General features: G+C 43.6%; 2 protein-coding genes across 14 annotated transcripts in view; one reads left to right on the forward strand and one right to left on the reverse strand.

Annotated features, from left to right (window-relative positions):
- dnm1a (dynamin 1a) overlaps positions 1-6739 on the forward strand; it is a 45884-nt gene extending 39145 nt beyond the window's left edge. For 4 of the 8 annotated variants that reach the window (XM_031860443.1, XM_031860445.1, XM_031860442.1 and 1 more), the window contains 7 exons: positions 522-631; positions 965-1076; positions 1389-1400; positions 1564-1734; positions 1878-2119; positions 2295-2498; positions 4545-6739. In XM_031860443.1, the coding sequence (XP_031716303.1) occupies positions 522-631; positions 965-1076; positions 1389-1400; positions 1564-1734; positions 1878-2119; positions 2295-2498; positions 4545-4575 (882 nt within the window). In that variant the 3' untranslated portion in view covers positions 4576-6739. Of the gene's footprint in view, positions 1-521; positions 632-964; positions 1077-1388; positions 1401-1563; positions 1735-1877; positions 2120-2294; positions 2499-3303; positions 3341-4544 lie in introns of all 8 variants that reach the window. The other 4 variants (XM_031860448.1, XM_031860449.1, XM_031860450.1 and 1 more) reach the window with 2 other exon arrangements.
- Positions 6740-7609: 870 nt separating this feature from the next.
- golga2 (golgin A2) overlaps positions 7610-15409 on the reverse strand; it is a 14768-nt gene continuing 6968 nt past the window's right edge. For 4 of the 6 annotated variants that reach the window (XM_031860431.1, XM_031860429.1, XM_031860430.1 and 1 more), the window contains 17 exons: positions 15182-15288; positions 14963-15021; positions 14635-14776; positions 14354-14443; positions 14016-14123; positions 13819-13906; positions 13582-13724; positions 13248-13466; positions 13014-13127; positions 12664-12888; positions 12333-12432; positions 12151-12239; positions 11611-11839; positions 11311-11472; positions 11093-11199; positions 10781-10961; positions 7610-10672 (listed from right to left, as the gene is read on the reverse strand). In XM_031860431.1, coding sequence (XP_031716291.1) covers positions 10404-10672; positions 10781-10961; positions 11093-11199; positions 11311-11472; positions 11611-11839; positions 12151-12239; positions 12333-12432; positions 12664-12888; positions 13014-13127; positions 13248-13466; positions 13582-13724; positions 13819-13906; positions 14016-14123; positions 14354-14443; positions 14635-14776; positions 14963-15021; positions 15182-15288 — 2432 coding nt within the window. In that variant the 3' untranslated portion in view covers positions 7610-10403. The remainder of the gene's footprint in view (positions 10673-10780; positions 10962-11092; positions 11200-11310; positions 11473-11610; positions 11840-12150; positions 12240-12332; positions 12433-12663; positions 12889-13013; positions 13128-13247; positions 13467-13581; positions 13725-13818; positions 13907-14015; positions 14124-14353; positions 14444-14634; positions 14777-14962; positions 15022-15181; positions 15289-15409) is intronic. The other 2 variants (XM_031860428.1, XM_031860427.1) reach the window with 2 other exon arrangements.

Genomic DNA, 15409 nt, shown 5'->3' on the forward strand with positions numbered 1-15409 from the left:
TCTCTCTCTCTCTCTCTCTCTCTCTCTCTCTCTCTCTCTCTCTCTCTCTGTGTGTTTCTCATTTGTTGCCCCCCCCCCCCTTTTTTTTTTTACCCTGCACAACTGTAATCAAAACCACAGACCTGAGGGCTGTGTGTGACTTTCCCATTTGTCTCTCTTGCCTTTTTCTTCTCTTTTTTTGCCATGCTGTTAAATGTAATATGTGAGCATTCACTCCTGATGTCCCCGAGTTCTTTTATCATCTTTCTTTTTACTCTCTTTTAATCAAATTGCTCTCTTGAATTTAGAAGTTTTTATATGAACTAGTAAAAGGATCAGCCCACAATGATTATAATGCAGCACTGACTTCTGCAGTGGCTCTTTTATTTGGGTCTAATGTACAATGTGAGTGCAAAACACTGTAAATCTCTACGACCGTTTTTACTCTTGAGCCAAATTCCACAACCATGCAGCTACTCAGTCTCCTTCTTTCTCTCCCTCACGCGTGTGCAACCACTGTGTTTCTCTTTCGCCTCCTGCAGGAGAAGGAGAAGAAGTACATGCTGCAGGTGGACAACCTGAAGCTGCGCGATGTGGATAAAAGCTTCATGTCCAGCAAGCAAATCTTTGCCCTCTTCAACACCGAACAGAGGTGTTATTACACACACGCGTGCACACGCACACACACACACACACACACACACCAATATCAATATACATACATACAGCAGATGCCTATTATTGATCACATAGTGCCAAGTAAAAATTACAAAGTATCTACCTGAAATAACAGTCCTATTTTTATTTTTTTAAAGTACCTGATGTATTAGCAACAAAGTGTGTTTGAAAGTAAAGAAAAGCATAAAGAAGCCAAACGATGTACCACTGGTATAAGGATATACAGTACCACAAGTGACACATTTGGGTTATAAAAGAATAACATATAAAAACATGAAGAGCATCATTCAGCATTGTGTGTCCACAGAAATGTGTATAAGGACTACCGTCAGCTGGAGCTGGCCTGTGAGACTCAGGAAGACCTAGATGCCTGGAAGGCCTCCTTCCTCAGAGCTGGAGTTTATCCTGAACGGGTCATGGTAAGATTTCCTCAAAGCATTTCTTTTATACATACATACAGTATATTAGTATATTACGGTATAGCATGTATAATAACTTGATATTCCTGTTTTAATCATTGGATTGATTGCGAGCAGTATGAAAACCATATACAAAAACACAATATATTATTAACCATGATTTTGTCCAAATCGCATAAAGGCTAATTATTGTTTTTACATGATTTGTTTATGTTTATTTTGAGTCTATTTATATGTTGTCATGTCTCTCATGTGATACTGTATCTGTCCTCTTTCAACATCTGTTTTCCTCATCGCTGTTTGACCTTATAGGATATAGGAAAGGTATGTTATTTTGGTCTGCATCCTGCATTTTCAGCACTTTTGTGTCTTTTATAACCTGTCTGTATGTTGTAGCTACAGTCTCCGTTTCTCTCTTTTCTTGCTGAAGCTGAACTGAAGTTGAACTCTATGTCCTCTGTCCTCCCTCCCTCCCTCGTCTCCACAGAGTGACGGCAGCGATGAAAATGGCTCCGACAACATAATGCACAGCATGGACCCTCAGCTGGAGCGGCAGGTGGAGACCATTCGTAACCTGGTCGACTCCTACATGGCCATCGTCAGCAAGACCGTGCGCGACTTGATGCCGAAGACCATCATGCACCTCATGATTAACAACGTGAGCTGACCATTTTTCAACTGTCAGCTCTTTCAGATGTATATATATATATATATATGTATATATATATATATATATATATACACACACACACACACAAGACTTTAACTTTCATCCCAAAACATCTCTGTCATTTCGTCCAGACTAAAGAGTTCATCAACGCAGAGCTGCTGGCCCAGCTGTACTCGTGCGGGGACCAGACCACACTGATGGAGGAGTCCCAGGAGCAGGCCCAGCACCGTGACGAGATGCTGCGGATGTACCACGCCCTGCGGGAGGCCCTCGGCATCATCGGCGACATCAGCACGTCCACCATAACCACCACCATGCCGCCTCCAGTGGATGACTCTTGGCTGCAGGTGCAGCGGGGCGGCTCCGGAGGAAGGTAAGGGGGCGATGGGAATAGACGGAGGATTGGAGGCTGTGTTGGGGAATGGATGGACGGAGGAGTCTTGAACTTATTTATACATGTTTTAAATTTGGATCACTATGAGCATGTCGGGTGGTTATCAGATTGGTTGCTTTATGTTTGTTAATGCCGTGCGTCATGTCTCCTCCAGGTCTCCAGCCACCAGTCCGACTCCAAACCGCAGGGCACCGCCGGGACCTCCGGGCCGCCCGGTCTCTCGTGGGCCTCCACCTGGGCCTCCTCCCGCTGGGGGACCCCCTGTCCCGTCTCGCCCGGGGGCTTCTCCGGACCCTTACGGTGGGCCACCGCCCACTGTGCCCTCGCGGCCTAACCGCGCACCCCCAAGTGTGCCAAGGTGAGTGAAAACATGAGAGGCCTTTCAAGCAAACAACCTTTCCTCACACCAAAACATATTTGAAACCTGTCAAAGTAGGTTTTTACTATCAAAACCATAGCTATCCAACCTGAAGTGTGGATACTCTCTGTTACTAAGGGAATAAAGGAGGTAAATGAAAGTGGAGAGCTTTGGTTGAGATAGATGAATAGAAGAATAGATTGATAGAGATCCCTTAATAGATGGATAGACAGTGATATAACTAATAACCAATGGATTATTGCCCTCCTTTTCTCTTGGTTACCTTTCTGCCACCACTCTGAACTTTAAACACACTAACACTCCACTATTCATCGCTTACACCCACCTCACCACTGTCCTCATCTGAATAGTTAAGAAACGTGTGCTTCAAAGCAAGTCGGTGACTGGAATGAGCGTTAGAGGGGGGTTTGTTTTCGGTTCTGCCTTGTGCTTGCCTGCGTTTGTGAGCTTTTTTATCTGGACCCGTTCATTGTCAGAGCAGCAGCTTGCTTCTCTTAAAGTAGCAGACACTAACGTTGCTGAGCAAAGCTCTCACTGGCAAACGCAGCCCTGAAAAAAGTTTAAACGGAGGAGCGTCTCAAACTCCTCACAAAACTCTGACTCCGAATCATCCGAGGAGAACTTGTTTGTTCTGGTGTGTCCTAAGTGAGAGCTGAGCACATGTGACATTGGTCATTTCCTGCACTGTAACTGTTTGCACTCCTTTTTTCTCTCTTCCTCCTCTTCAACCCCTCTTTTCCTCACCACACCTCTGTCCCACACATGACTATGCTTCCTCCTAAAGAATCACTATCACTGACCAATGAGGACTAACTTTGCTGGTACGTTGGGTACTATCCGCTATCATCATCGTCATCATCATGACCACTTTCCTTCTTTCTCTTCCTCTCAGCATCCTTTCACTGCATGCCATTTTCTTTTTCTCACTTTTCTTTTCTCTTCTCAGAGCGCTGCATGGGCAAACACACCCAGCTCAGAGGGTGTGTGTGTGTTTGCGTCAGTGTTTGAGCCGTTTCAATAATTCATTTATTGAAGGGGTGTCAGTGTGTGTTGAGATGTCTTGTGAAAGAAGACTTTTCTCAGATTACAGCAGGTTAGACAGGATTCGCCTGTCCGAAACCTAAAGATTATTGTTGTTTTTGTATCAGTGTTTGTGACGTACTTATGCCATGACATCCCACTCATCTCTAACTTTGTCTCCGAGTGTCTGACGTTGTCGTTTAAAGTCATCGCATCCGTCAATATTAGCATGTGTGCAGGTCGCTCTGCTCACTTCTCAACCAACCTTTTTTTTCCAGGGATATACAGGATTGTTTACATGTCCAGGCCTCTAAAAACAATTTAATCGAAATAATCCGAGTGGGGAACGTCACTCTTTGGTTGCACTACTTGCAACTTATAGACATATGCAACCTCTGAAAAGGTGTTTGTGAGTAGACATTAGTTTACTACATTTTAAGGGGTGACGAGCTAAAATGTGTAAGAAAACAGTTTAAAATAAGTATTTTTAAAGGAATAGTTTGTTCATTTTTGGTAAATATGCTTATTTGCTTTCTTGCTAAGAGTTAGATTAGAAGAGCAATACATATATGTACAGTAAATATGTAGCAACGTCAAACTCCTTTTAGAATTGTATTTAAGAAGATAACAACAAAGTTTATTATATAATGTGCATAAGTGCCTGCTACTGTACTTAGACAACACTTGGATATGAAGTTATTCTGCTTGGATTTGGCCTCTAATGCAAACATACATTACCTGCATTGTGGCCATGCCAACTGAGCCTTGTTTTTGGGGGTTTCCTTCCATGTGTTACCTCATGATATGAGTGGCTGTCTGTGTGAGTGAAGGTATTGTATTTATGTGCATGATTAACACATGGGGGGGGCCCTGAAATAACATGCAAGTATAAACCTCAACTTGAAGTTTAAATGGAGGCTGCGACCACATAGAAAACACTAATCCAACCTGTTCCCGTCCTCTCTTCTTTATATCTGTTTCTGTGCGTTTGCGTGTCCATGGCAGTCGGAGACCCCCACCTTCTCCAACCCACTAGACCTCTGAGCTCCTCCCTCCCTCCGTCCCACCTCTGGATGAGAGGCCATGGACAACAGTGCCACCTTCCTGTTGTTTTCTGCCACACCTGACCAAGCCGGCTCCCTTCTCCTGCTCCGAATTTTCCCTTACAACACACACACACACACACACACACACACACACACACACACACACACACACACACACACACACACACACACACACACACACACACACACAGAGATGCAGAATACTTGAAAACACACCTGCATGACTGACATATGAACATGCTGCCCCCTCAGAATTTAAATAAACTACGTAGATAACATAAAATAATTGGTACATTTTTGAGTGTATGCGCACATGTGCATGCACACTGCTTTAATAAATACACACATATATATACAGCATATTTATATACAAGCAAATACATACAGAATGTGTGTTCCTGCTGTTACACCTAACGTGGGAGCAAACTAAGCATGACACTCTGCCTGAGTATTACATTATACTCCAGCCTTTTTGATGGGTATTCTGGCTGCTGACTGACTTATATTAACTTTTGTTTGTTTCTTTTATGTCTTTTTTTTCCTGATTTCCTCACTAAAATGTTCGTGTCACTAACTCACCTTGTACTGCCGGTCATGTGTGAAGAAAACATTTTTTAATCAAACGTCTTCAGAGCAGAATTTAAAAAAAGAAATGATAGATAAAACTGGTTTTCACACATCAACTATGAAACAGACTGCACCTGGGAGGAGGGCTCGAACGAAATGAGGGGGGACATACAGACTCCTCGCCCTCATATACCTGAACACACATGAGATGCTGCTCTTCATTCTTTTTTTTTGTTCACCCTCCTCCTCCTCTTCTGTCTCCTCTTGCACTAGGACTGCAGCGATACATCATGGGGGACCTGTTGCAAAGGCCTCACTGTCACTAAATTCAACTGTTTTCTAACTTTCTTGTGTAATTGAATCAAATAGTTTGCTTTGTCAAAACCACCTCTCAAAAGCGCCGTTGTCTGTACTTCCACAGAACCTATGCAACAAAGAAAATAGTTTCCCAATTCTTTTATATATTTTTTGGGCTTAAAGAGGCGCCTCCCTTGCCACTTTTCCCAATTCCTCTCCTCTTAAAAAAACAAACATTGTCACTGTGCTATCTTACCGAGGCGGGATCTAAATAGAAAGTGCAATATATAGACTATCCTTCTGCAGACAGCTGCATGACACCAGTCCCACAAGAATCAGAGCACATGTTTCACCGAGAGGGAGGGAATACGTGGCCTGGGTTGCACCCTCAGGCTGTTAGATATCCTCTTATACATTCTAGCTATTCAGAGAGGAGGAGGTCCTTCATGGGAGTGTGTGTCCCTCAGTCCGCTTTCTACTTCATTATGCATCAAATCCTCTGATGTACTGACAGGAAAACCTTCAGCATTTTATCCAGGGTTATGATCTGGCATTTATTTTTTCCTCTCTTCTTTTCTTCCTTCTCTCAGTGGTCACGGGGGTGAGTGAGAACATGAAAACAGCCACAGTCTATGCATAAAACTATCAAAACGCTCCTCCTGTTTCACCCTCACATCGCTGTCCGAGAGCCTCGTCACCTGTTCAGTGTGTTGTATTTTGACCCCAAACAAAAATCCCCAACTCACCGTCCACAAAAAGCCCGTCTCTGCACCTCAACCGATGTCATTTTAGCCATTTAGAAACCACTTCTGTGACCCCTTGTGCATCTGAATTCTCCACAACTGCAACGCAAATACGACAAAGCATATTCGACCTATTATTTAAAAGTAAAAAGTTTATGATGGACATATCTTAATGTGTTACGATGTATATGTGTGGTGCCTCTTATGGGACTTGTACCTCCACTGTCTAGAGAATTTAGTCTGCTGAATATTTAAATTATTAAATAAACGAATATGTGTATAAGGAAATATTTGGAAAAAACGTATGGGATATTGGCAGGTTGTTTGCTACCAGTTAAAGTATCAGAGGGTTTTTCTTGTTTCTCTCCGTGTGTAAAAGAGCAGAACGGGACTGTGTGAATGTGTGAACACCTGCAGCAACCAGGTCCTGCATCTTGTTTAAAGTGCTGTGGAGGGAACAATGACTTCATCTTGCAGAACTGCTGTGCTTGGTCAACACATTAAAAACCTCAGTGTACTAAATGAAGTGTTCCCCTTTGTCTTCTTCTTCTCTTTATGGTGGTAAACAACAGAATACAGAAGAGCCTACAGCCGACTGATACCAAAGACATTTTTCTAGATTTTAGACGTTAATATCTCCGCAGTGGCTGAACAGATTGTTAGTCCATCTCCGTTCATTCGTTAGCAGTAAACAAACTACAGCTGAGGCTGATAGGAATGCAATTCTTTTTATAAGTTCTTCTAAAGCAAAGTTATGCTATTAAGTGCACAGTGGAACAAAGGCATGTGGAATATGTGTAGAGCTGAAAGAATCAATGTTCAGCTTCTTTTCTTTACTCTGGATCATCAGAAAGAACAAAATTGATTTATTTTACACAACTTTCTGATATTTATTAGATCAAACAACTCAATTAAGAAAAAACCCAGCAAATGAATCAATAATGTAAATGTCTACAACATCTAATGGAAAGTAATTAAGTTATGAAATGACTTGTTAAGAGTATGAATATGTGAAGGATGAATATTTTTCACAATGTCTCTATCAGGAATGTGAGTTTGAAATCCAAATCTACCAAACTAATAAGAAAATGTTTGTTAATATGCAAGATGGTTTAAAAATTGTCCCTCCTAAATACAAGTTTCTCTGTGAGTTTGCTATTTAGGTGAACACGAGTGAGCTAAGGAATAGGCCCGTCACAGTGAAAGAGACTAAATAATCAAATAAACGATGTCCGACCTCCATTTAGCTGCTTCCACTGCGGTGCATTCTGGCTCACTGTCACATGGAGCCATCGTTAGTGTTATTAGCAACACCTGTGCTTTTTCTAAGACCAAACCACCTGCTGCATCTCTGCTAGTTTGGATCCAAATAATGAAGAAACGGAGACACAATGCGTTCAAGTTGCTCAATCAGTTTTAATCAGAAGGGGAGAAAATATTACTCGAGGAAAAACAACAAATCAGAAAGCTTCTGTCAGAAGCAGCCCTCGAACCAATCAGTTCTCTGAAGGATCCTTCATTTCCATCCAAAAGTGACGTCTATTTTACAATAAAACTGATTAGTTGAGATACTAACGTATTCCAAATAAATAGAATAATTTCTCTTTTTTTTTTTTAGTCAATCTTTGTATTAAATCACAGCCAGTCAGTAACCGCCAACGACACACACGGTCCACACTGCCAGAGCAGCTTCCCCCCCCACCACACACCACACACCAGGCATAATGAATATACAATATGTTACACAGTTACAGTATATACACCCGCTTTACTTCTACAGTAAAGACAATAAATGCCTTCTCATTGCCATTTCTTTCATCGCGCAAAACATATTTAACAGTGACTCAGAGAGGGTGGGACGTCATTTCACCCACATCGTCTTAAATGTTATCTTACAAGCCCCGAAATCACCAAAAGGATTTTATTGGATATTCAACTCTTGGTCTAACCCCAAAAAAAACAAAATGAAGGAAGAAAAATAAATCATATTTTGTGGCATTTTTCAAAAGGAAAACCCAAAAGTGAGAGAATGCTAAGAAGTGAGGAATATTTGAAATCAAGAATGATTAAAGTAAATGTATTCAAAGCGTTGTGGTTTAATGTAGAGGCTGCACTGTCTACACCTGTAAATTACACATACGGCCTCCACCCGTTACATTTTCCTTTCCTTTAAAATGCCAGAATGTGCACTAATGCGTTCTGCATTTAGTGATAAATATCAAGTGTGCTATTTAACAAGTGAACAAATGTGTCCTCTACCTCAAAGTAAACACAACAGAGAGGATCTTAAAATCCAAAGACATCCAAATGAGGTTAATATACCTCAAAAAAACAAAATCAGTCACTGAGAGTTTGGTATGACCCGCATGTCCTTGCATATTAAAATCATGGGAAGACTCTTAAAAACCAGAGGCCTCTGTCGTGATTTAATCTGAAATGAAAGGTAAAGGAGCTGCGATAGCGTAGCTCGTGGGTGCTAGTTGTAAAGGGGAAGAAGGCTCTATAGTGAAGTCAGTCCATCCGCCAATCTACATTTGTGACTATGAGCATCTCTGTTCATTTTTTCAAATTGTGACTGGTCCCATACCTTTGGGATTTCACCTTCTATTCATATTTACAATTCATCCTCCGAGTGCAACACTGCGCACACACACACACACTCAATTAAATTAATTCGCTTCAACTGGAACCCTCAGCTTCAGACCGGGGCTTCATAGGATTCCCCCTTTTCCTCCACAGGGATCAGTGAGCTGCAGGTAAGGGGCCGAACGAGAGGCTTCGTACAGTTTTAGTGCAATCATACTTATATCATCTGATAGAGGTCTACAAGAAGTACAACAGACAACGGTTTGGATCACACACACACACGTAAACTCACACAGTCCAGTCGTAAAGGATGTGCATTTAATTCATCTTTGATAAGTGGAAACATAAGCAAACGTAACAGAAGAGAACAGGCTCTTATCTTAATAGTGTCAGTTTGTGGAGCAACAAATAGAGTGTGGACATTTGAGATGAGGCCAGCCAAATGCCTCAGGTTAGAGAGTATTTGAAGAAGAGCGATGACTTACGGGTGCGTTTTAACACCATACTTCCTGTAACTTCCTCCAGAGTATCTACGCGGCCAATGACAAACACAGAGAAAACAATAAAGTGGGAAGCAGCCCAAAGCTCTATCATTTATCAGAATTACACTCTGAAAATAATGTCTCAATAACTTTGACTAAAATAGGTTTTCGTGGAATCTATTAAATTGCATCTATCCCCTCAAGGACTTTAGAAACCACCTTTTCATAGCGGCGGTGACTCCTCTCAGTCTAACAGGATGTTTGACATCACAACACAGTTGTTTCACACATATTAACGCTTCACATTGTACAAAAATTAGACTTATTTTCAGTGTTTGGAGGAAAAAGACAAAAGGATATTTTAGGAACAGAACCAATCTACGACACCTGCCTCCGTCTCCCTGAATCTTATCACGTAACTCGCAAACTCTCGACTTTGAAACGGAGCAGCGCCTACAGTTCAGAGGCTGGTACGTGCTCTCAAGTTTCTCTCGCCGACTTAAACTTACATCGTCCTCTGCACCTCTTCCCCTCGTGTGCCCATCCACCATCGTCCCTTCTCCTCACATTACACAAACAAACGGGTAGATATTCGGGTTATTACATTCAAACGCGATGCTGTTATTTGGCATTTGTACAGTTAATTGTGTAAAAACTGAGATTCTGCGCCGAAGTCACACACGTTTTTTGACAGCTCTTGTAGTAATGTATCAGCAAGGGTTCAGAATATATATATATATATATGGACCCTTTATTGCACTTATGTGTAAGATGGGAGACGAGTGATTAAAAATGGTGGCATGGAGAATAATCGGATTGCGCTAAGATATACCGGTTCTCTCTCTCATAAATAAAGAACCACATAAAACAAAAAAATACATAATACACTCCTTTTAACTATGCACACAGAGCAGAGAGGAGAGGGGGGGGGGGGCATTTAAATGTAACTGGGTCAAAGACATTCAGATAACTGTGACTAGTGTCATATTTCTTGAAAAGTGTTTGTGAATATGATCCAACAAGCTACAAACACGGTGTACTGTAATATTCCCCAGACTTCAAGACATGTCCACTATCTCATATACATACACACTGGACGACACGCCCAGCCGCAGTCACGCCTCACACCACCAGGATCTTGACTTCGTCCTGTTCGTCAGGCCGGTAGAAGAAGGGGATGCAGGGGTTCTCCCCGAGGAAAGGGGGCGATCTCAGGGCTCCCTGGGGGTTCTGGATCTCCTGGAGCAGCTGCATGATCTGCTGGGCGGTGCCGTCTTCGTTGGGCCCCGGGGGCCTGGAGTCACTCTGGGCTGACCCGCTCGACAGCGCCTGTGACGAGGGGGCTTCCAGGCCTGTGGTGGGCTCTGACAAAGGAATGATCTCCATATCTTCTGCAGCAGAGAGAGAGAGAGAGAGAAACAGCATGGTGAAGTTATATTGAATATGAAAAAGACACAATTTAAAAAGGCACAAGTGTCATTTTTACTGGTTGTGCCTACCTGCTCCACTGACAGCATTAAGGTGTGCGTGGTGCTCTGGGTGAGTGTGATCCTCCCCCACAGGAAGCAGGTCGGAGTTCACCGTGCCTGCGCCGGCTACAGCTCCGGTGTAGCGGCTGTACCAGTCGTTCCTCTCGGCCACCAGCCTCATCACCAGATCCTGCAGCTCCGACAGCTTCGCCTAACGGGCGACGGAGAAACAACGACAGAAAATTGAGCAAAAACATGCATCATGACAAACATCGCATGGAAGTACAATGGACTGCGTTGATGGTTATTTTCAAAAGAAAAAAAAAGGTTGCTGTGCAGTACTTTCATCTCCTCCTTGTCCTGGGCCAGCATGCTGATGTACTGCTCCTTCTCCTGGTGTTTCTGCTTCATGATGGCCCGCTGACTCTGGTACAGAGCTATGTACTCCCCTGGAAGACAGACGGAGAATGTACAGTGTTGTAAATTAGTACAGTGATGAAGACTTTTCTAGCTTTCTGACAAAGTATTGCACCTCAACTAAAAATATCCCACTGTCTCACCTATAGTGTCGGTCTCTCCAGACAGCTGGATGCAGCGGTGCTCCAGCTCCTCCACCCTCTCCTTCAGGTCAGCTTTCTCCCTCATGAGGGAGGAGAAACGCTGCTGAAGCTTCTCCATGGCATTTTGCAGGGCCTGATGAACTTCCACCGGTACTCCTCCTTCTGGGAAGAGGACAGTATACAGTGGATTAGGATAATGCACTCAAGATCGTTTTTATCCCAGGACACGTATTCTTGGCTTTTTCCATTGTAAAAACATTTGCATGCTTACACACCAACAAACCATCTGGTCTTCCTCACCTGAATGCTCGTGACTGTGTTCACAGTCACCATGTTGGCCCTCGGTGTGATCGTGCTCGTGATGGTCGTCATAACCGGGTGTGTAGCTGTGGTGTTGGTGCTCTAGGCTGAGGGCCAGAGCGGCCTGGTGCCTGGCTGCCATGTGGAGCCTGTGTTCCTCCTCCAGCTGCCTTCTGGCCTCGTCCCTCTCCGCCTGCAGCTGAGCCAAAGCTCCACAGATAAACTCCTCCTGTCGGGGGAGAAAGGGTGGTGTTGAGGACGGTGCAAGGGAGCGGCTCAATAAGAAGAAAGAAAAGCTTTTGCCTCATATGTAGTTAAAACATTAATCATTGAGGTTTCAAAGTCACTTGTGTATTTGTTTTTTTTCTGGATCAAAATAATGAATAAATTATTCAAACTGGCATGGCACCAGATGTATCATGCAAGTGTCAACTTCAAACTTGATTGAGGCTTCCATAATGTGTAATAAAGCAAAGGAAATCCTTTTAGAATATCTTCACAAGTAGTTTTTTTGTGAAGAACATTCATCACCATCCTCACCATCTCCTTCTGGCTCTCAAAGTCCTCTGGGATAACTATGGAGGATTTCTCCGGGCTCTCTGGCAGTGACTGGCTCTCCACTCCGTCGCCTAAGTGACATAGTGAGATAGTGACAAGAATTAAATCCAACAATGGCAGTAGAAGACAAAGATACCAACATACCAGTAAGAAACAAACCTTACCTTGGTCTCTGGATGATGAGACAAGAGTTGAGCTGTTGAGCAGCTCCTTCACCTCAGCCTTCAGGTGCTCGTTGTCTTTGACTAACATTTCCAAATGCTCCTGTAGGGGGAGACAGAGAGTCATTCAAAACAAACTTAGGCTACAGCCACACTAATACGTTTCCGTTTAAAACCGGGGTTTCAAAAAGGAAACGATCTATGTCCACATTGTTTTCATAATGATTTCCGTCCGTTAATCCAGACCTTTTAAAGCGTACTCAACATATATTTCAGAGTTCTTAATTCATCGGCAATGGTCACGTGAACATGGCCTCCTTCCTGAAATACACACCTGCGCTTGCTTGAGCTGATTGTGACTGATCTCCAGTTGCACACGGCCCTGGCTTTCATCGTGCTGCAGCCGGTCCATGAGCTGGATCTGCTGCAGGTACTGGTGGTTGATCTGTTCCCTCTCTGAGGCCAGGGTCTGGTAGCCCGCAGAGTACTGCTGCAGGTGGGCCACGACCTGGTCCCTCTGCTCCATCAGACCCTGGGTGTCCCTACTTTTCAGTTCCAGCTAGTGCAAAGGGAACAAAGAGGAAAATGAATACCAGGAGGAAGCAGAAAACTGCATCCTTCTATCCTGAAAATCCACCAGCAGAATTGGGTTTGTCATCGATAGTGTTTTGTGTTCAGCCATACCTGCTCCTTGACGTCGTGCAGCTCCTCTTGCAGTTCACCCATTCTGCGAGCCAGCTCCTTTTTCACATGTTGCTCTGACTGGATGGCAGTGGTCAGCTCCATGTTCTCATTAGTCTGTACAAATAAAAAGGAGTCACCCTCTGAGCCAATACTTGCTATGAATGTACTTTTACTAATATGTGAAACCTTTGTCAAGTTTTTGTTACAGATGGACAGCTAGATTTCCAGCCTCACCAGTTTGACAAAACCGTTCTGGAGCTCAGCCAGCTGGTCCTTCAGTGTCCGGTTCTGGGTGAGAGCACGGCTAATGGTGGCCTTGTCTGACTGAACGTCCTCCAACATGCGCCGGCGGTCGTCTCCGTCCTCGACTTGTCTCTCCACCTGCTGCTCCATCTCCCCCAGACGCGACTCCTGCTCTACACACATGCGGCTCAGCTGCTCGTTATCCCGTAGCTGGGGGAAATATTAGAGGCCGATTATAGAAACTAAAATTCTATAAGAATCAAAGACATTAACTACATATTAGCCGATACAGGACTGCTCAACCATGTGTGAATGTGATTCGTACCTGCGCGTGGTACTGTGCGATAAGAGCGTCTTTCTCCTGATGTAGAGTGTTGAGGGCCTCCTGCAGAGCCACCTCACTCTCTGATGGCCCCGAGGACTGAGGCTCTGCGTTATCCAGGGCCTCTCTCTCCTGGGACAACAACACTGGAGGAGGAGGAGGAGGAGGAGAAGACGGATGGCAATTATCAGGTTTAATCATTTTGGGAAGGAAGAAGCACAACATCTGTGAGCCTCGTACCTGCAGCATTTTTTAGGTCTGTGATGCTGGCTTCCAGTTCCTGGACACGGCTAATGTTTCGGTCCCTCTCCTCTGCCACCAAAGACACCTGCGCATACATCAATTAATCATTTGTTCAAAACCAAAATAATAATCAAACAACAAGAAAGAACATCCAGATTTCTTTACGTCCATGCTGATGTCACTGTATAGCTCACCTGCGTTAGCAGCTGTTCTGTTTTGTCCTTCCATACACGACCCTCCTCCTGGATCTGCTCTGCATAGCAGTCCCTCTCCGTCTGCAGCTGGCCAATTGACTCCATCAGCTACAACAACATAAAGCAGGGAACGGTGTTAACGAGACAATAATAAAGGTGGATGACTTCTCATGGGTCAGTTGATGCCAATGCAAACAGGAAAGGTACTAAAGAGCCACACACTTTAGAACGATATATCAACACACTTTGAACCAACTCAAAACGTTTTAGATGAAGATCCACATGTGGCAGTAGCAGGACACACATGCAGATAACTGGAAGACAAAAGGTACACAGACCTGGTGATTATGTTCCTCCAGCTGCTGCTTCTCTCCCAGCAGTAACTGGACCTGCTGGTTGGCACTGGTGGGATCTGACTGACTGGAGCACTAGAGGGGAAAAAAAAAAAAAAAAAAAAAGGACAAATATTGGAGTGAAATGCAGGTAAATGCATGAAAAAAAAACATCACATATATCTGCTAACAAACATTTAGGGCTTGAGAAATAATCCAATTATTTTGTAAGAGGAAGATCAGCATAGATGTGATGTACTGTCAGATGTGCCCGAGTCTCAATGCACCTGTTGCAACATGAGGTCAGTTATCTCGAGTCTCTTGCGAAGATCTTCCACCTCCAGCCTCATCGCTCCGTTCTCCCGTGTGCTCAGCTTTATCCGCTCCGACAGCTCCGAGTTCTGCTGCTTCGACTCCTCACTCACATTACTGCGAACACACAGACATGCAGAGGTTGTTCATTTTACCTACTAGGTTTAAACAGGACTTTGGAGAATCGTGTGTGCCATCTGTTGGGCTGTAAATAATTTGATGGACTCTAAATGTCATTCAACATCTGCTGTGGAAATGTTACGAAATACGTCTCCTTGTGTATTCTCGGGCAAAGTGACTTACTTGAGTCTAAACACCTCTAGCCTCAGGCTGTCTCGCTCCTTTTCAAACTCTTTGTTGTGCTGGAGACAAAAAGGAAAATGTATTAAAAATAACAAACACACACATGACACAGACATTCAAAATAGAGGAATATGCTTTTGTATGTGGCTGTTCTACAATCACGCAGCTCATTGAGAGTTACTTAAGTTTGTCATATATTGTATCTGGATGAAACTTTACCTTTTCAAACTGTTTCTGCTGTGTTGAGACAGAGGAGAGAGTTCTCTCCAGCTCCGACACTCTCTGCTTTGTTGCCTGCAGACGGTTATTCAACTCATCTGCTTCAGCTACACACACAGACACACACATACAAACTGTTAAAAAAACGTTTCGTTCAAGTGAATGTACGGCCGATTATAAAACACACACACACACACACACACACACACACACACACACACACACACA

The sequence above is a fragment of the Anarrhichthys ocellatus genome, unplaced genomic scaffold (assembly GCF_004355925.1).
Source record: "Anarrhichthys ocellatus isolate YVR2014 unplaced genomic scaffold, GSC_Weel_1.0 scaffold23, whole genome shotgun sequence".
In the NCBI taxonomy this organism is placed as follows: Eukaryota; Metazoa; Chordata; class Actinopteri; order Perciformes; family Anarhichadidae; genus Anarrhichthys; species Anarrhichthys ocellatus.